General features: G+C 37.4%; 3 protein-coding genes across 3 annotated transcripts in view; 2 read left to right on the forward strand and 1 right to left on the reverse strand.

Annotated features, from left to right (window-relative positions):
• The window catches only part of LOC309475103 (uncharacterized protein), a 66,715-nt gene that overhangs the window by 13,052 nt on the left and 32,854 nt on the right, over positions 1–20,809 (reverse strand). The window lies entirely within an intron of this gene.
• Positions 7,984–11,361, forward strand: LOC309475106 (uncharacterized protein). Its single transcript, XM_082137725.1, has 4 exons — positions 7,984–8,134; positions 8,439–8,756; positions 8,895–9,197; positions 9,512–11,361. Exons 1-4 carry the CDS (start codon positions 8,098–8,100, stop codon positions 9,673–9,675), a joined length of 822 nt encoding a protein of 273 aa, XP_081993851.1. The 5' UTR covers positions 7,984–8,097; the 3' UTR covers positions 9,676–11,361.
• Positions 13,930–18,195, forward strand: LOC309474924 (uncharacterized protein; the record flags this gene model as incomplete). Its single annotated transcript, XM_082137543.1, has 6 exons — positions 13,930–14,261; positions 16,381–16,485; positions 16,630–16,781; positions 16,917–17,205; positions 17,629–17,949; positions 18,164–18,195. Coding segments are annotated over exons 2-6 (831 nt in total), but the record flags the coding sequence as incomplete, so codon positions are not given.

Below are 20,809 nucleotides of genomic sequence, written 5' to 3' on the forward strand. Positions count from 1 at the left end.
TGTTTCCCCTAGCGTAAGATTTACGCAATACGAGAGTACCTCTCGTAAGAGAACGTACTCGGTTACTAACGTAACCTCGGTTCTCTCTAGAGAGGAAACGAGTACTGCGTATCTTGCCGTGCCTGCGCACGCTCCGGTTCGCTCCGGCGATGAAAAACCGGTAAGCTAGCCTTTCGATGCTATATTTATAGCCCCAGGCCACGCCCGTTTTACACATCACGCCCATTGGTGATGACGTCACGATAGGGCCTTATCGATAGGCTGCTGCAGTTGCCGCAGGGCAGCCAATAGGCGCGCGAGCTGTCTCGCCTATGTCTGCATGCTGCCGCAACGCGTTTTACATTATTTCAAAATTAAGGATAATTTTTTGGCTTCAGTATCTCGCGGAAAAGAGATTTCCCCTAGCGTAAGATTTACGCAGTACTCGTTTCCTCTCTAGAGAGAACCGAGGTTACGTTAGTAACCGAGTACGTTTTCTGCACAGACAGTGCAGTGCAAGATCATGTCATGTTAGAAAGTAGAAAAACAGGTTTGATAGTACACACCCCATCTGAAACCATCTGAAAAAATCAGCAATATACACTAGATTTTAATTTGAAGAATTATTAGGTCCCCCTTGTATGTTTGATAAGGTCCCCTATTGGTTACTGGCCATCTAGTTTTTTTTTTTTTTTTTTTTTTTGCACAAAGTCATTCTGAAAAGAAACATGCATTATACTGAAATGGCAGCAGGTAATTTGTCTCTAAATGAGTCTGCAGTGTGAATACAGTGAACACAGTGTTATTTATTCTGTTATTCATGCCAGCAGCAGCATATCAAATATTGCATCTATCACTCAATACTCATATTGACATTCAGCACATTCACAGTAGTGGAAATACAGTATATGGTACTTTTTACACATCAAAATAAGGTGTGTTCTACACCGTTGACTCTCTCCGACACCCGTTTGTTTTTTGGTCGATTGAACATGGAATTGGAGTGCGCCTGAAACGCTGTAGGCTGTTGACACAAAACATGCATAATGACACCTTTTACAAAACAATTGCAAACATTTTCATTAAAAGTGGTTTTGTATTACAGGTTTTGTAAAATTTGTGTTTTATAAATTTTTTGTCCTTGGTGTGTTGTTTACGGTGACCGGGAGGGGAAATGTTACTTAGTTTTGTCGTGGCCATGACATATAAACTTGTGTGAACGTGATAATATGTTGTTGCCACGATATAATTATTCGTGGGAACGTCATATTAAGTCATGGTAACGTGATAATAAATCATGGCCACAAGATCATTTTGTTGAGGTAACGACATCATGTCGTGGCCTCGAGATCATATGTTGAGGGAACGATATATTTTTCTCGTGGCCACGACTTTATATTTTGAGAGAACGACATCTATTTCTCGTAGCCACGAGTTATGTTGAGGGAGCCACACCGGTCAATACTGTAACCATATACAGCAGTCGGAGATGGAGATGACTGATGAAATAACATTTTACATTGAATTAGTATAGTCATATAAATATATAGTGCGCTCTCTGGCATTAAGACATGGGTAGCCTACGTGTGAAAGTCACCTGAAGCGTATTCTTAAGTTGAATGGGCTTTTTCGTCTGAAATTTGCTGGCTTGAATGAAATACTCAGGTCACGAATAAAGTCTCGTTTAACCCTCTGGGGTCTGGGCTGTTTTTGGGGCCCTTGAGATGTTCTGACATGCCCTGACATTTGTGCTTTTTTCAGTTGCATATAAACATATTAATGGCAAAGGTGTAAATTCACTCTATATAGCACAAACAGGGCTACCATAATATGTGAGCCACGTGTATGTACATGTTTTCATTTTTGAGAAAATAATGTTTATGCGTGGTTATTGAAAAAACGAAAAACTAAAATTTCTGAAATAAGGCCACAAAACACATAGTAAATATGTGTCAATAAGACTTTTGACTAATGGATGTCCTCGCCTAGAGTTTTTTCTTCAAAATTATGTGAAAATAGTCTTGCTTTATCGTTCACATAAAACCATACATTGATTTAAATTGATGTAAAACAGGTTTTGCTTGGAAAGCCAATATGCGAGGGGGGCGTGAACTAGGAGTGGTTTACACCTTAGAATACAATGTCCCACCCACTCTGCATAATGATGAGCCATTCACTCAGGTGTGACACTGACTGAGCCACAATGCAAGGACAAAAGATATATTTAGAAGAAGACTTATATTGACCATTTAAGATTTTGCTTACATCTATCTTGTAAATATGTTTTGCTATTTTATTAAAAAGGTTACAATTACAACAATAATTACAATTTCAACAATATTTCAAGTGTACTCTTCCTTTGTAAAAAAAAAAAGATTATAGGCCTACATTTTATCTATGTATTCATTAGTTTGAATTTAGTCAACATTGGAACAGCTAACATCTTAGTTGATGACTTTATTTTTGACAAAAATAGATATAGAAATTGCTAAACAAAAGCTTATTCGACGTGGCAGTATATTCTACAGTAAAAACTGTACCCAAATCTAGTCAACAAGATGTTGTCTTTCATATTTCGCCTGACTGTAACGTTGTTTTCATGAAATATTAGGGCATATTGTTAATTTGCAGTTTAATACGTTGCTTAGGGGCAGGGCCGGTTCTAGACATTAGGAGTCCCTAGGCAAAATTCAAGTTGGAGGCCCCCCCACCCCCAATAAAAAAACACTTGAAACAAATATGATTCCTAACCTTTTTATTTATACAACATTTAATTTTAAAAGCAGTATATTTTTACTTACACAGTACATAAGTTTGGACACATTACTATTTTTAATGTTTTTGAAAGAAGTCTCTTATGCTCATCAAGCCTGGATTTATTTGATCAAAAATACAGAAAAATAATATAGTGAAATATTATTAAAATGTAAAATAATGGTTTTCTATTTTACTATACTTTATATTTCTGTGATGCAAAGCTGAATTTAGTGTCACGTGATCCTTCAGAAAACTTTCTAATATTCTGATTTATTATCAAATGTTAGAAATGGTGCTTAAAGGAGAAGTTCACTTTTAAAATGAAAATTCTGTCATCATATACTCACCCTCATGTTGTTTCAAACCTGTATAAATTTCTTTCTTCTGCTGAACACAAAGGAAGATATTTAGAAGAATGTCAGTAACCAGACAGTTTTTGGGTCCCATTGACTTCCATAGTAGGAAAAAATATATACTATGGAAGTCAATGGGACCCAAAAACTGTCTGGTTACTGACATTCTTCTAAATATCTTCCTTTGTGTTCAGCAGAAGAAAGAAATTTATACAGGTTTGAAACAACATGAGGGTGAGTATATGATGACAGAATTTTCATTTTAAAAGTGAACTTCTCCTTTAATATTTATTTTATAACCTGTGATACTTTTTTCAGGATTTTTGATTATTAAAAAGTTGTTTTAAAAAAGTCTTCACTATCACTTTTTATATATTTAACACATCCTTGCTGAATATTCCAGGTTTTTTCTGTATTTTTGATCAAATAAATGCAGGCTTGTAGAGCATAATAATAAACTTCTTTCAAAAACATAAAAAATAGTAATGGATCCAGACTTTTACCGGTACTGTATGTACATATTAATCAAACTTTATCTAAGGTAATCTCTTTTTTGTTTAATGAAGATGTTATTGTTGTTGTTGTTATTTTGCTGTTTTATTCAATTTATTCACAGTTCCAGAATCCCACTTCAGTAGATGAGCATAAGTGCTTTTATATTGCATTGCTACCTTAAATATGCTATACACAAATCAAGTGGAAGAGAAAGACACGATCGCTACTGAGCAGAAAAAAATATATAAACTGATATTATTGGCGTAATGTCGGTATAATCTAATCATCAGCAGCATTTAGAAGATGACGCTCGCGCTCTTTTAAACTCGTAATAAAGCGGTGAATGATTTTTCCAGAAATTACGCTGATCTACAGTACAAGTTTATATTTAGAATACATTGCAATCACTCCAAAATAGATGACGACAACTCACACACCTGCATAACGAGCTGTGCTTCAGGGCCGCGGGAAGTGGGGGTGCTGGGGGTGCTGCAGCACCCCCTGTTTTCACAGAATTGTAAATGCAACGCATATGTTTGTTCATTAAAATGTATTAATTTTTAGCATTTAGTCATTTATTTGTAATAAACACTTTAAGTGGGCTATTTACATTTTTTTATTTATATGTTAAATTATCTTTTTAAAACATAAGCGCAGAGTGTTACGTAATATTGTGTGTGTGTGTGTGTCGAAAGAATTTGTCCGCAGCTGCTAAAAAAAAAAAAAAAAACCCGTCAAAAACCCCGCTGTCAGTGTTTTGTAAGGAACAGGCAAATATGTAAAATATAGCAGGAGACATTTTAATTGTTTACTAATAAAACAGTTATTTTTTTATGTCAGTGTCGGCTAGACAGATGAAGCTGACGACTCGCGATCTTCGCAGCGCCAGAGAGAAATGCACATTTCATACGAATTACATAAGCAGCGCAGTCTGTTTTCTTTCGTTTTGAATTGTTCTGCTTAAAAGTAGACATTTCAAGCTATCTATATGTCTCAGGTCTGTGAGGCAATAGGCTACCTTATAGGCCTAGGCTGAGTTTCGGTTCATTTATGAGACGAGCTCCAGGTTCGCCAGCGCCTCCGTGTCCTGATTATCTATTTTCTAATAGCTTATATATTCTTCTTATTTATTGAATCCAGACAATTGGTTGATGAAACATCGATTAAAATTAAGATACAATTAATACAAAACGAAATTAAATTTAAAGACAGGCTTTGTGCTTTCAGTTTGAGGTCTCTGTGAAAGTTTTAAAACATTCTTTTAGTGCCGCTTTAGAGAAATACATTTCTAAAAAAAAATGCGACTTAGTCCAGTGCGACTTAGGCTATATATGTTTTTTCTTCCTCGTGGCGCATTTTGTGACTGATATGCGACTCCGGATATCGCATATCAGTCACAATGATAAAACATTTTTTTTTTTTTTTTTTTTTTTTGTCCCTCTGTCTGGGCCCCATCCCGCCAATCGGGCCCTAGGCACGTGCCTAGTTTGCCTTTGCGTTAATCCGGCTCTGCTTAGGGGAGAGCGGGGCACAACCTAACGCTTTTTGACTTTCTCAGTTTGTGTAAATCTACTTATGGTTCAGAGTATTTATTTTTTCCCACATTAATTTCCCACATGTCTAGTACAATTATGTGGTTTTGTTTTATTAATACAGTATATACTTTTTTCTTGACATACCCCGAAAGAATGGAAGTGAAATGTGACAACATGCCCCATAGGTGGGGTACATTGTAACATGTGTGGGGCACATTGTAACATAACATATGACAGCTTAAAATGTTATCTGATCTAATAAAAAATATATACAAAACAAACTAAAATATTTTCTAAATAAAATACAATTAAAAAACTTTTTCATATAAAATAATGGCAATTTTTTATAATTAAATATAAACACATTTTTGAGTTTTGACTACGAACACATGAAAACAAAGCTTTACAACATAGTTCAAAACAAATAAATAATTAGTCATTTCTGAACATTGACTCTCAGTCTTTATTCACCTTTTTCTCACGTTTTCCCAATAAAATTAATAAAAGTATAGAATATAATAGCATATTTCTAATAGGGGCACATTGTAACGCAGTGTTACAACATGCCCCCGCCTGCACAACTGGGGTTTAAACCCTGCTAGTGTCTTTTGCTAGTTAGCGAAGCATTAAAGAACTATCTCAACTGTTAAATAACATCTTGGAGATTAAAATAATATCAGATTTGTCTTATTTTAAATAAACACAAAAAATAGAGATGAAAAATTAACTTAAGTAAGAAATTTACTTTTGCTATGGTTTAATAAATGTCTATGGATATCTTCCAAAAAAAGAATAATTTTGGCGGATTTTTTTTTTCTATATAGTGTTGATATGGCAACTAGTAAATACACAAAGTTTCGTCATCCAAGCATGTGCGGAAGTATTTAAAACAAGCGTGTTACAACTAGCCCCGCGTTAGGTTGTGCCCCGCGCTCCCCTATACAAATAGCCTACATTTTATTTCAACATATTTCAGTTGAATTTTCCTTTCCTCAGTATAGCAATACAGTTTGCTAAAACATCATCATTCCTTCACACACGCAATTTAAATTTAACTTCTGGCAAAGATGAAGTTGACGATAGGCTATTGACTCGCAATCTTCGCAGTAGGCTAGTGAACGCACCGGAGAAATGCACATTTATTAGGCAATAAACAAAAACAAATTATGAGAAACTTAAATGAACAAATAACAAAGTAAATTATGACCGGGGTAAAAACAGGAGTGTGTCGCGTGTGAAGATTCGGTTCCCACATGGTATAAAACTGGTAGCCACGAGAAACGGATGTTGTTCCCTCAACAAGTCGTGGCCACGAGAAACGGATGCCGTTCCCTCAACATATTAAGTCGTGGCCACGAGAAACAGATGTCCTTTGCTCAACATAGGATTGTGTGCCCATGAGATACTATGACATTCCCACGACTTAATATCACGTTCCCACGAGTTTATATGTTGTGGCCACGACAAAACTAAGTAAACCGAACATATCCCCTCCCGGTCACCGTAGTTGTTAAGCAGGGCTTGGCAAATATAGGTTTATTATGGCGCTTTTCCACTGCATGGTACGGCTCGGTATGGTTCGGCGCGGCGCGGCACGGTTCCTCTCACTTCGCTTTTCCACTGCGTGGTACGACTCGGCTCGGCACGACACGGCTCGGTTCACTTTAGCTCGGTTCGCTTTTCCACTGCAGTTAGTACCGCTTCAAAGTGGGTGGGATTATAGACTGATACGGTACGCTTGGAACCTCAACAGAGCTAGGTGGTACCATTTAAAGTGAGCCAAAGCGAGCCGTACCGTACCGTACCATAAAGTGGAAAAGCGCCACAAAGTGAGCCATACCGAGATCTATTTTAAAGGATGCATCAAGTGTCCATGTCCTCCAGTCACCCACAATCCATTGCATATGTTCCAATATTCCCCCAAAAAAGTAAAAATAGAAATCAACTGGCACTGAGGGAGACCAATTTAATAATATAATGCAAGACTAAAGGAGATAAAGACAACATTGGTTTTTTTCTTGTAAATTAATCATATAACGCTAAAATGCCTTAAATGTAAACAGTGGGAGACCATAGATGGATAAATTAAAAGTTATAAACCACCTCATTCTAGCGTTTCATGCTAAGGAGGTATCTAACTTATAAACATCAAAATGACTGGCATGGGAAGGACGCATATTATAAGCACCCATATAAATTACCTCAAAGCGCAGATGTGGCCTTTAAGCCACGAGACATTTTCGTTTCCTGGCATTGTGGCAGTTTCTAAAAACAAGCTGCTTCTACCAGCCTCAAGTTCTTATAAATTTGCCTCTTCATATAACTACACCAATTCATTATGGGTGTATAGGCTGTATTAAGCACATTCATGAGAACTAGTCGCTTTAGTTAGCGAGCGTGAACAAGTAATTTTGTCAGTCCCGGTGGAAATGATATTTTCTGTCCGTTTAGTTTGTTTGAATTGGAGAATTACATGATGACAGTCTACATTAATTTACTGGATTGTGTACTTTACAATCATTGCACCTTTTTGGCCCATTTTCATTATGTTAACAACATGACCTAGATAAACATTAAGTGGAAAACACTTATGGCAACACACGTGGACAGAAGGTATCAGATCTAACCGCTAAATCCTGTTTCGCTCGCAGCTGCACACAAACCTCTACCAGCTTTATCACGCAAACCACAATAAACAGGTATATAATAGCCTATATCATTTAAATATATTAATATGATGCTTTATTTCTTATGTTTGTAAAATATAAACAGACAGCAAGAAGGGAATGACTTTTTCTTTGTATGTAGAAAGGTTGCTTAAGGGTTTTTGTAAAAAAGTAAACGAAACCTATCAAGGGCTGCGTTTCATCTCCACCCAATAGAAGTAATGACGTCACTAATCATTGGCTGAATATCCCTCCGTTTTACTAATACCACTACAGAGACTCACAGCTATACTAGTCGATACAATTTCCAGCATGTGGATTGGCATCATATTTTTAATTTGTTTGGAGGGTAAGATATTTCTAATTATTTATAGGCTGCTTTTTGTAAAGTCTGTTTGATAATATGTTTTTGTCTTTTATTTTTTGAGTTACCTCTATGACTAAGACCCATAGCTATTCTTGGTTTTTGCAATACATGTTAAATAAAATTTTAAACAAAAAATTATTTTGAATGATCAGTCCAGATAAGCATTAAACCACATTGTGTTGCTTGTGCGTTGTCTTACCAGTCTTGTTACCAAAATACAATTAACTCTAAAAATAAATCCTTCATGTTTAGTTGCTCCTGTTGATTAGATGCAGTTTTATTTCAGGTGTGTTTGGTGCTGATACAGATGAAGTGAAGTCAGTATCAGTGATGGAGGGAGATTCTGTCACTCTAAACACTGATGTTACTGAAATACAGAGTAAAGATCAGATACTGTGGATGTTCGGACCTCAAGATACTCGTATAGCTGAACTCTATAAGCAGATCATATCTGTATATAACAACAAGGAGAAACTCCAGATGGACAGTCAAACTGGATCTCTGACCATCAGAAACATCAGAACTGAACAATCTGGACTTTATAAAGTACAGATCTTCAGCAATAGAGGATCTCCATACAAGATATTCAGTGTCACTGTCTATGGTGAGAATTGTTGTGTTAATAACTTGTGTGTAATATATTTAGTAACAGAAAGGGCTCTGAATGGACTTTTGATTCCAGCACTGCCCTGAGTGAAAGAAAAACACACTTTTGTAAAAGCTCTCTGATTTCTGTTTTTAGCTGACCTAGCCATTCCCGTCATCACCAGAAACTCTTCAAACTGTTCTTCATCATCTGGATCATCAGAGTCCAGATGTTCACTGGTGTGTTCAGTGTTGAATGTGAGTGATGTGACTCTCTCCTGGTACAAAGGAATCAGTGTATTGTCCAGCATCAGTGTGTCTGATCTCAGCATCAGTCTCTCTCTACCTCTGGAGGTGGAATATCAGGATAACAACACTTACAGCTGTGTGCTGAACAATACCATCACAAACCAGACCACACATCTGGACAACATCACTCAACTCTGTCACACATGCGAAGGTATTATTTATTTACTGATTATATTAGAGATTATCTGTGGCAGATAATTTTTTTTTCTGCAAAATTTATTTCATGAATAAAAATTATCACATTAATAACATTTTTAATAGATTCTAGACAGTTTTCAGATATCTGTCATTAAAAACTTTAATTTTTGCTTTATGTTCTGTTGAGTTGCTCTTTATAAAGGTTATCAGCATCAAATATTCCATTTTAATCTCCCAGATTCACTGTTTAGTGGTTTGTTTTATGTCACACCCAAAGAAGATTTAAAGTACACTAATAATGAAGTGTTCTTCTGTTTCTTTCTTCAGACTCTGTCCACTGTTGTGGTTTTACTGAAGCTGTAATTCGATTGGTCATCTCAGCGCTGGTGGGCGTGGCTACTGTTGCTATTGTGGTTTATGACATCAGATCCGGAGTGAAACAGAAGAGAAGGGAGCAAATACATGAGGACTCTAGCAGGCAATGTTTTTGAGAAAGGAAACAAAAAACCTCAAATGTCTAATTTTATGTAGATGAATACAATATGGAAAATCTATAAGACCATTACAGTGAAAATCTGTTTGTGGCCAATAAAAATAGGTACATATGGGCATAAGCATATTGGACTTTAATGTGGTCTAAACAGAATTGTACCTTTTTGATTTAAAGGAATTCAGTCAACAGGTTATAAAAGGTTGCTATTTTTTTTAAGAACTACAGCTGGCATACCAAGAGCATCTGATCTTTTCCAGCTTAAAAAAATACATAGTATCCACAAGCCATTGTCACCCACACAGAGGCTGGGTGGACTTCCAAAGAAATAAAATCCGCCATCTAGCCAATAAAGAAGTGAAGGCAAGTACATCTAACTGTTTGGATGTAAACCGAGACCAAACTTTGGGAACCCCGAAGATTGCAGTAGTAGGGCAGACATCAACCTTGATTTTAAATATTTTGGACATAGTCTCAAATTAGTTGTTGCAATAGTTATGAAGCATTGGACAGAAAAAAAAAACATATGACTCAGATTACAGGGTGACATGCGGCATTTATCACAACTGTCATCAACGTTGGAATAGATCGCAGAAAGCCGAGCTTTGGAGCAATGAACACTATGAAATATTTTAAACTGTATGAGTGCAAGCCAAGCACATATTGAGCTTGTGTAAATTCTATTAAGAGCATTTATCCACCAGTCGTCCCCAAACTTTTCACCCAACTCATGTTCCCAGGCATGTTTAGTCTTATAGCAATAGTACAATCCTCTAAATCAATAATTTGACAATAAATCCTGGAAATAAGTGCCTTTTCACCAGTATTAATCACAAGAAAATCCTCCCATACCAGCTTGGGTGGTAAACAAGGAAAGTTTACAGAAGAGTACCTATCAATACCCAGTGGGGCTTCAAGAGCATTGGAAACAGCTGAATCAATTGTAGGGGTTTCTAGGTCCTGTAAGAGAGAAGGCATTATACTGGTATCAGACGGGAGCTCAGACGAATATATTGCAGTATAGAAAGACTTAAAAGTAGCGTTAATGCCATCTGAATCAGAAATGAAGTCGTCGGAATTGTCTTTAATCTGTGGAATAAGGCGTGAGGCTGCCCTCCATCTTATTTGGTGTCCTAATAGACGGCTAGCCTTTTCACCATGTTCGTAGTATGAACTGCGAGAATGCAACAACAAACGCTCCGCATTAGTTGTTGTAATAAGATCAAGCTCCACGTCCATACGACGCTTGAAAAGATCTGGAGATGGACTAGCTGCTAACTGTTGATCAATATTAAAAATATCACTGGAGAGTGTAATGAATTCTATTTAACTGCACAGAGTATGAAATGATTTGACCACGTAAAAAAAGCCTTGAGTGCTTCCCACAACAACGAAAAAGAGGTTTCACTGTTCTGATTAGTAGCCATATCTATCTATCTATAAATTACAGGAATGTCTGTCTGTCTGTCTGTCTGTCTGTCTGTGTGTCTGTTATTCGCATATCTCTCGAACCGTTAGTCTGATGGATTTCAAACTTGACAGGTTTCTTGCCATGGGCACGAGTAAGTGCAGTGCTAAGTTTGATGTTGTTTGGATTAGAAATGCAAAAAAATATCATTAAATATATCGGTAAAAGAAGCACTTAGAAAATTGTGGTTTAAAAATAAATATTCTGACATAAACACTCACGGCCATCATTTGTAGTAGCCTATTCACAAACTGTTTGCTCAAGCATAGCGTTTTTTCTGAGTTCATTGTGTAGCCTGCTCCCTGAATCGTCGCGCTTATTCATTTGTGGATGTTAACTGAATCTGTAAGTCAGCTACACTGTTTATTTCTGAATATTATATTTTATTCTGGTGCGCTTAGTGTTATTGCTACTGTGTAATAGTAGCCTATGCTATTCACCAACTAAACATATCCTATTTAATGCGTTCACAGTCTCTTTCACGGCCATCATTTATAGTAGCCTATTCACAAATTGTTTGCTTAAGCGTAGCGTTTTCTCGGAGTTCACTGTGTAGCCTGCTCCCTCTATAGTGTAGTTCATTTTTCCATATTTATTGTATGTCATTATGTCAGTATCAGTATTTGCTTTCTACCATGCACAAATAAAAATGTCACTGAACTTTTGATGTGTAATTGTAACAATGAGCACTCAAACACACCGAACCAACAATTACTAAAAACACACAAAAAAATATTTTGCACGGGCACTGCACTAGTAAGTATCAATTGAAGAAGCGATAAACTCAATAAATGTGTTATCTGATAGTAAAAAGTGTTTAATCTCCATGGTGGTAAATAGTGAGGTTGTACCGCCAGCTGAATGTCTGGGGAGCATGATCAGAAATTATAATAGCGTGATATTTAACTGATGTAACTTTAGGAATAAAACTACTATCTATAAAAAAATCAATAGAGAGTATGACTGATGTACTGGCGAGAAAAAGGAAAAGACTTTGGCCTGGGTATTATAAAATCTCCATGGATCCATACATCCATTGCAGGCCATAAACTCTGAAACTGCTTTGGACATGGAAGATGGAGTCAACACACAAGGATTTGAACGATCCAAAGCAGGATTGATTACACAATTAAGATCAGAGGATAAAAATCAGATTCAAAAATCAACTTATGAGTATTCAAAGAAGGAAGAGTTTCAAACAATCTATTTATGAATTTGGGGTCATCAAAGTTGGGTGCATAAACATTAACTAGGAGAATAGGATTCTGAAATAGCATGCCAACTATAATCAAATATGTTCTGTTGTTATCTGCTATGACCTTAGTCAGAGAAAACTGGACTCCTTTATTAAACAACACTGCCACCCCTCTGGATTTAGAATTGAAGTTTGAGTGAAAAGCCTCACCCCCCAAGAACACCTGAGCTTAATGTGGTCTTCATTTCTCAAATGGGTTTCTTGCAAAAAGACAATGTCACTATTAAGGAATTTCAGATGAGATAATATCTTTGATCTCTTGATTGGATTACAGACACCCAAACTTAATTCCAGGAATCTCCCGTAGTTACTTTGGAGGTGAGATCAGGGAAGGATATCGACATGTCCTGTACTTTGAAATGCCTGGACTCCCTTGCTTGACGCAGAATGTCAACACAGTCCGTATGATAATGAAGCTTAGCAGCGATGGTGCATGGCCGCTCATTGGGTTTGGGTTTTGGTTGCAATGTGTAATGAGATCTGTCCACAACGATATCTTAATCTCGGTGGAGTGCATCTCGGAGTAGCTCAGAGACAACGGAAATGGTGGCTGGTGTATCCTCAGGGACACCCACGATTCTGATATTATTTCGGCGCGACCTTGCTCACATTAGATGCTTTACTGGATTTGTTCTTCATATTGCAGCCCGAAAGGCAAATATTTTAAACAGAAATTAACAACACGTTTACACTGGGTGGTGGAAATAAATAGACGAAAAGATTGAAATGGTTAAACACTGCAGGAGCACCTATAAAGTCGCGACGTACTCCATAGCTCCTCAAACCGGAAGTCATCACAAATTCATTTATGTGGATGAAGCCAGCTTCAACCTCTATAAAATGAAGAGATGCGGGAGGAACATCATTGGGCAGGTCAGAGTGGTGCCAATATCACCATGTGTGCTGCCATCTCCAGTGATGGGGTCCTTTGCCACATACCAACTATCGGCCCATATAATACAGAACGCCTCATCACATTTCCTGATGCACTGAATGAAAGACAGGTTCCACCTGAAGAGAGAGGGCTGTTGAGGCCTGGCATGACTCTGTATGTCATCATTTGGGACAATGTGGCCTTCCACTACTCTCGCCTTGTGAATGAATGGTTTGCAGCACAGCCTCATTTGATAATGCAATTACTCCCTGCATACTCGCCTTTTCTAAATCCAATCGAGGAGTTCTTCTCTGCTTGTCTCCAGCTCAACACAGAGGAAGTTTAACTGCTATAATACCTGTAAAGTCACTGTTGTTTCTTGGTATTTGTGTGTGTGTGTGTGTGTGTGTGTGTGTGTGTGTGTGTGTGTGTGTGTGTGTGTGTGTGTGTGTGTGTGTGTGTGTGTGTGTGTGTGTGTGTGTGTGTGTGTGTGTGTGTGAAGTGTGGGCTGCTGTTCGAGTGCAACTGAGCAGTCTAAAGCACTTATTGAAATTTCCTGTTTGAAAACCACTCACTGTTTTTTTTGTTTGTTTGTTTGTTTTTTATTAGCTTTCACTGAAGCACTTTTTGTCATTTGTTTCCTTGTTTTTCATTATATTATTAACTATTTACTTAATTAAAAACACTTGAAAGCAAAACAATTTTTTAAATGATTTAGAAATAATTTTGCTTATAATGTACAATTTTAAGCAGTAAAAGTTGTGCTAATAGTGCTCAATCTCTAACTTTTGTATAGAGTGGTTCGCAACTGCTGGGTCACATCTGATCTGAAATATGGGTAACATGTCTGTTTGAGAAGTATTGGGTACCTAGACTGCTAATGCCAATTTTTCTCTGTTATGAATGACAAGCTGAGTTAAGCTCGTTTGAAAACATAAGGAAGTTCTCCACAACAGGTTTTCCTTTCATCAGGTTCTTGACTGAAGTCAAGTCATCAACTTTTTGTTTATTTAGCCTACATTTATTTAGCATAGCTAATTTATTTGTAATAAACACTTTAAGGGCCCTATTTTAACGGTCTGAAACGCAAGTATCAAGCGCGAAACGCAAGTAACTCTGTGGGCGGGTCTTGACCGCTGTTGCTATTATACTGGCGGGATAAATGACTCTTGCGCCCGACGCAAATCTAAAATGGGTTGGTCTGAAGTACCTACATTATTCATAGGTGTGGTTTGGGCGTAACGTGAAATAAACCAATCAGAGCGTCATCTCACATTCCCTTTAAGAACAGGCGCGCTTGTTCTATAGCGGATTCTTATCATAACGGCGGATTTGCCAGACGCACGCCAGGAGCGGTTCACAGCCGAGGGGATCCGACGTTCTCGTCAGGGCCGTAAAACACAGAGAAGTGATGTTGGGGATGGAGAAACCCACCCAAATTAACTTTGGTTAAACAGGCGTATGATAATTTGGGTAAATGTGTAAGCTAGATGTATGCTTTTATAATAAACTGTGTATCTATCTATCTATCTATCTATCTATCGTAATAATGTATGATTTGCAAAAATGAAAACTGCTGCTTCTGTGTAGATGAGAGAATCAAAGTGCATGTGCGTTGTGCACACGCTACATTGATTATGGCCAAGCATGCACACTTAAAATAGCATATGAACAACATGCGCAACGCGCCACTGACTTTAAACTAGATTTTTTCGGTTAGTGGCGGAATTGTTTTCTAAACCTGCAAAATAGCATGAGGGAACGTTTGCGCCGGAACACGCCTCCTCTTTGCGCTGAACCGCCCCCGGGAGCGCAAGTGTATTTCTTAGTTAACCGACGTGCGTCTGTGGAGGGAAAAGTCCGCTGTGCGCGGGTGCAAAATAAGAATGATACATGCGTCGCTGTACAAAGTCAATTTCGCTGGGTGCAAGATAGGGCCCTACGTGGGCTAAGGCCTATTTTTATGTTAAATTATGTTTTTTTTTAAACGTACGCGCAGAGTGTGACGTAATGTGTGTGCGTATAAAGAATTTGCCCACAGAAGCTAAAAAACTAACAAAACAACCGTCAGTGTTGTGTAAGGTAGCCACTTAGCAGTTTTTTTGTGTTCATTTCTATTTCCTGTCGCTGTGCAGGCTCTGCGTAGGCTATATGACCCTTTTATTTAAAGGCTTAATTTATGTCCCTTAGAAGACAGGTTCGTTGCATTACGGTTAAAAGCAGTATCAATAATGTCAAAAATGTGATGTGCAGTCAAGTTCGAATGTGTGTATGCTGTTTAAACGAGTGTTCTCACCGATTCTCTGAGTGTTCTCGAGTTTTGACGAGTTTTATAGACTTGGTATTGTTTCTTTCAAAAGGGGTGACAGCCACCCCCAAAAAAGAAATACAGCATCCCAAACTAACACATCTGGGTAGAACTGTCATCCAGACATTAAAGTGTTTGATTCTACATTGTAAATGTCCATATGACAAATAGCCTATAGTTCCTGCAGTGTCCTTACTTCCACTAAAAATGGTAAAAACACACATAGCTAGGCTACTGTATAAAGAAATTAATTAAACTGTAAAAATTCAATAAACTGTATTCAAGATAATGGACCTTGTATTTATTGTAAACCTCTGGCAATGGGCTGATGATAGGATTACATTTTTAAAAATGTTAAAATTATTTTATATTAATAATTAAACGTTGAGTTTTCCATCTTGTATTGCTTGAAATTAATAAATAAGGTTTAGTGGGTTATTTTTGATAAACAATATCTAAGTTGATCTTTGATCTCAACTGTGATCTCAAACACAAAACAAATACACAGGTGGTACTCATAAAAAGTAGGTCATAGCTAAAAAAAAAAAAGTGTATTGTTTACAGGATGTGAATGTGGGTGCATCATGCTAATTCAACATCACAAAAGTTGTAAAATGTTAGTTGATAAAAGAAAAACACATTAGTTTTATCATTTGCTTACATTTGCAAAAAGAAACCCAGCCCTGATTACATAGGCATATCAATTTACTCTTATAAAACAGAAAGTGTTTGGTGTAAACTGTGCTGTGGTTTTGTGTGCACATCTGCTGCATTATATCCATCCTTGCATTGCTGATGCAGAAGCTGTACTGCTCGTCACAGTTGTTTTGTTTCCAACTCAAGCGAGCCATTTCTTTCTTTTGAAGAATATGAAACCCTTGCTGTTTATTTTTTTGCTCTTCGGAGGTAAATTCTATATTTATTCATTTTCAGCTTTTGTATTTTTGCTCAAAAAGTTACGAATTTTATACAAATTTGATAAAAATGTATGTAATTGTTGGACTACAAACTTCATTAACGTTTGCTCTGTGTCATGTCTCATTGTTGTAGCACACCTAATCAAATTACTGGATGCAGTGTGTCAGAAGCAGTTTTCTCTGTACATAATTTCAGTCTATTTCCCAGTTGTTTGGTACGCTAAAGCTGATGGAACAAAGACAGCGTCGGTGATGGATAAAAAACACAACACCCATAAAACTGATGTAATACTTTTTAAGAAAGTTAAAAATGTCAACAAAAAAAAAGTCATGATTGCTTGAGCTTGTCTTTATTTTCTTATTTTTCAGATGAAATTCTTGTTTTTTAATGATTTTAATTATTCTCTCCATGATTTCCAGCTCCAAACTCCTAAAGTTTTCAGAAAATACAAACCATGTTCTTCAAAAGGATCAAGTTTAAACTGTATGCTGCTGTGTTCAGTGGCAAATGCTCCAGATGCGACTCTAACCATGTATAAAGATAACACTGTATTCTCCGTGAACAAATATGGTGATCTCAACATCGACCTCAGTTTATGTCTGGAGGTGAAAAATCAGGATAAAAACACCTACAGCTGTGTGATCAACAATCCCATCAGCAACAAAACAACAGATCTGGACATTAGTCAACTATGTCAGCTATGTAAAGGTAAGTCAGCAGTCATATTAGCATTCATTCACTGAGCTGATCTCCATTGGTCATGTTCGGGTATGTGAAGTAGTGCGAGTTGATATATTAGCAGATCTATAGCCCCAATAATTCTATTAGACATTTTCTTTTGTCAAGTTTCCATTTTTTGCTAGTTTTTATAGAAAAAGCACTCATTCAGAAACGTTTCTGTATATTTTGGTTGACCCAGAATGAATGTAGATCCAGAAGTTTTACCAGATTTGTATTCATGATTTAAACACAAATAATAGAGGGCGTGTAATTCATTTTAGTGATCAGATTCTGCTAATCAGCTGTCAGTCCTCTTTAGACGACTGAGACGAATATTTATAAGACTGAAAACAGTAAACTGATAAACCGTTTTATATGACCCTGTGATTTTTGTGTTTGGTGCTGAGACAGATCTATCACAGACACCCATGTCAGTGATGGAAGGAGATTCTGTCACTCTACACACTAATATTACAGAAGTACAGATGAATGATCAGTTAGTGTGGATGTTTGGTTGTCTTCCTGGTCAACTTACCGGCATTGCTGAACTCCTTAAGAAAGCTGCGACAGTATCTGACTGTGATAAATTGAGACCCAGAGACAGACTGCAGCTTGACATTAAAACTGGAGATCTCACCATCAAAAACACCAGTAAAGAAGACTCTGGAGTCTATAAACTTCTGTTCAACAGTGCAGATTCCAGATGCTGGAGTTACAATGTTTCCATCCATGGTGAGTAAACTGAATCATGTCACAGATGTAAGTTGATTGATTTCCGTTCTAGTCTGAACTCAGTGTATAAGTGTGTGCACTGCGTGAGAAGATATAATATAACTGATAATAGGGCATTAGTGATCAGACTGCAATCTATAGCAGAGTTTTTCAGTGAATCTGCGAACAATGGAAATTAATCTAGACTTTTGTTCAACAAACTTCTGTTCCCCAGCTCATCTGCCTGTTCCAGTCATCACCAATAATTGTTATACAAGTGTATACAACACTTGTTATGCAATCAGAATTTATATTTACATGATTCTCAAGCATTTAGGGACAAGGCATTAGATGGAACTAAATAGAACCTGTTTATCCTAGAGAACAGAACAATGATGCTTCCTTTTTTTTTATTCCAAGCCATTAGATAGTGAGGATGAGCCTGTTGTCATACTGTCATTCATCATGTTCCCCAAGTTCATGAAAAGTCTAGAAAAGCTTTCCAGTGCAAGTTAAATTAATTAGATGTTGCATTTAATTTGGTTGTAAACATAAAGTGTTACACATTTTAGTGGTGCAGAGACTTCAGAGATTATGTGTAGTTTGTAAAACGTTTGAAAGTGAAGCACCACAATCACGCACTGGTTAAGTGTGTCCCATTGAGTAAACAAAAATCTGAAGACACTTGCTGTCTTCACGCCCACTTGAACACTGGGTGAGTATTGGGACAGGCCCTTTGTGCCCTTTACAAGACAGCACCATCTACTGGTCAATAATAGTTAAATGTATTCACTGTCATGTTTATTTGGCTGCTAAAGCTGCAGATAGTGTATTCTTGGTTCCTATAAATGCTGCTGTATTTACTCTTCTAGTATTTAGTATTTGATGTTGCTTTTGTATCTCGATTGAAGTCAGTTTGGCATGATTTATTTACTCTAATTACTGTTTTCTTTTTTTTCATTACAGTTCCGAGCGATGATCACACAAGGGTGTATGTTGGTGTTGGTGTTGGTGTTGGTGTTGCTGCTGTTGCTGTTCTCATCGGAGTAATTGTCAGATTCTGTTTCTGCAACCGTAATCAAGCAAGACAAACTGGCAAGTATTACTACAGCTGATATATGAGTCTTCTCTGCAGAAATATATTTTGTATTCACCAGTTTAATTTCCAATTTTTTAGAGGGGTCTTATTTTTGACTTTTGTGATTTTAGTTTTAAGATGTAGCATCATTACATTTCAACATCATAAAAGATACACGCAGAAAAAAGGTGAAAAACTTTTACCTTTAGGGGTACAACAGCTTATCAGTGGGACAGTACCCTATAAAGGGAATATTTGTACCCCTAAAAGGTGCATATTAGTACATTAGAGTACAAATATGTACCTTAAGGTATGAACCTTTTTGTGGTAAAAGGGTACAAAGCTGTCATTTAAGGGTACTGCCCCAGTGACAAGCTGTTGTACCCCTAAAGGTAAAAAAATGTCTCCTTTTTTCTCTGTGTACCATAAAAAAAAGTACTAAATTGTGACAACAAAAATGCAGTTTATGCATCGATGCAAATCATTGAATGTTTTTATTTTTTTAATGCAACAGTGGCAGCCGGAGATGACCCACCTGATGAAAATTATGCTTTGATTGCCGGTTCATCCTCCGCCAATTCATCCTCCATAAATACAGAATCTGTCTGTTAAAATAAAATGTGCTGTAAATAGTTACAGAGACTTTTCTCCGATGCCATTTCCCAAGAAAACATCAGGATTTATAAAACAAAAACATTTCACTTCAGTATCTAAACAATTAACTAAACAGATGTTTTTGTGCTATATTTCAAATAAAATGGCACCCTCTTGTTGTCACGATCTCCATTCACCAGTCCAGTCACCTCAAAACACTACATTTCCCAGAATCCATTCTGGCTCACTCTCAACTATCACCACACCTGTCTGCCATCAGCCTCATCAGTTCTTTCTTTTTTTCTGAGGTCAATAGCAGAGGTAAAACCATTTCTGTAATCTAGAAATTTGGAGAAGATTGTAAATGCATGTATTTCTGTAAGACTGGACTATTGTAATTCCTTGTATGTGGGTGTGAGCCAATCACTGTTAAACGCTTACAATTAAAGGGTTAGTTCACCCAAAAATTAAAATTCTGTCAGTAATTGCTCACCCTCATGTTGTTCCAAGTTGTTCACTTAATAAACTTAAGGTTGAGCCACTGTAGTCACTTGGACTATTTTAACGATGTCTTTACTAACTTTTCTGGGCTGGCAGATAACAATTACCTAGCAGCCTATGAAGGAGTGAGCCAGCTCTCAGATTTAATAAAAAATATCTTAATTTGGCACCCTCTTATTTAACTGATCTTTTACACAAACCTCAGAGGAACCTAAGGTCATCTAACCAGGGGCCTGTTTCCTGAAAGCATCGTTAGCCAACTATGGTTGCAAGTTCCGTTGTTATCAGCATAGTTCAACGACTCTGTGTTTCGTCGCTCCTCCTCTTAAGCTTCTGCTCCTCCGTGAGATACGAGACCGGTGCGTCGCGCAGGTGTCTCTCATCAGCAATCACGCCACCGGCCTCGTCCTGCTCACCACAGTGATATTTAAATCAGTTATCTTACCCAGTAAAGGACCTGTTGCTTGCCATGTTACAAATCCGCTCGCTCTTCTCTCAGACACACTGCGCAGAAGCAGCGGGAAAACGTAGTGGGCGTGGTCAACCTGTCACTTCGATCCAGGGTGACCAATAGAAAAGGGCTTTTCATCCTGGTTGGTATACGCTGATTTCACGCAGCCGTTATTTTGAAATCGAAAGCGAGGCTCCGGTGGGAAGAAAACCGGAAGTGTCGCCTTTAATCACAGGAGAGTCGTGAATGCGATGGCG

Source organism: Leuciscus leuciscus (genome assembly GCF_965113295.1).
Source record: "Leuciscus leuciscus genome assembly, chromosome: 15".
NCBI lineage: Eukaryota > Metazoa > Chordata > Actinopteri > Cypriniformes > Leuciscidae > Leuciscus > Leuciscus leuciscus.

Coding starts and splice junctions, on each gene's coding strand:
- LOC309475106 (XM_082137725.1), top strand. CDS start 8,098: ATGTGGATTGGCATCATATTTTTAATTTGTTTGGAGG. Junction 8,135..8,438: donor ATTTTTAATTTGTTTGGAGG/GTAAGATATTTC, acceptor GTTTTATTTCAG/GTGTGTTTGGTGCTGATACA. Junction 9,198..9,511: donor ACTCTGTCACACATGCGAAG/GTATTATTTATT, acceptor TTCTTTCTTCAG/ACTCTGTCCACTGTTGTGGT.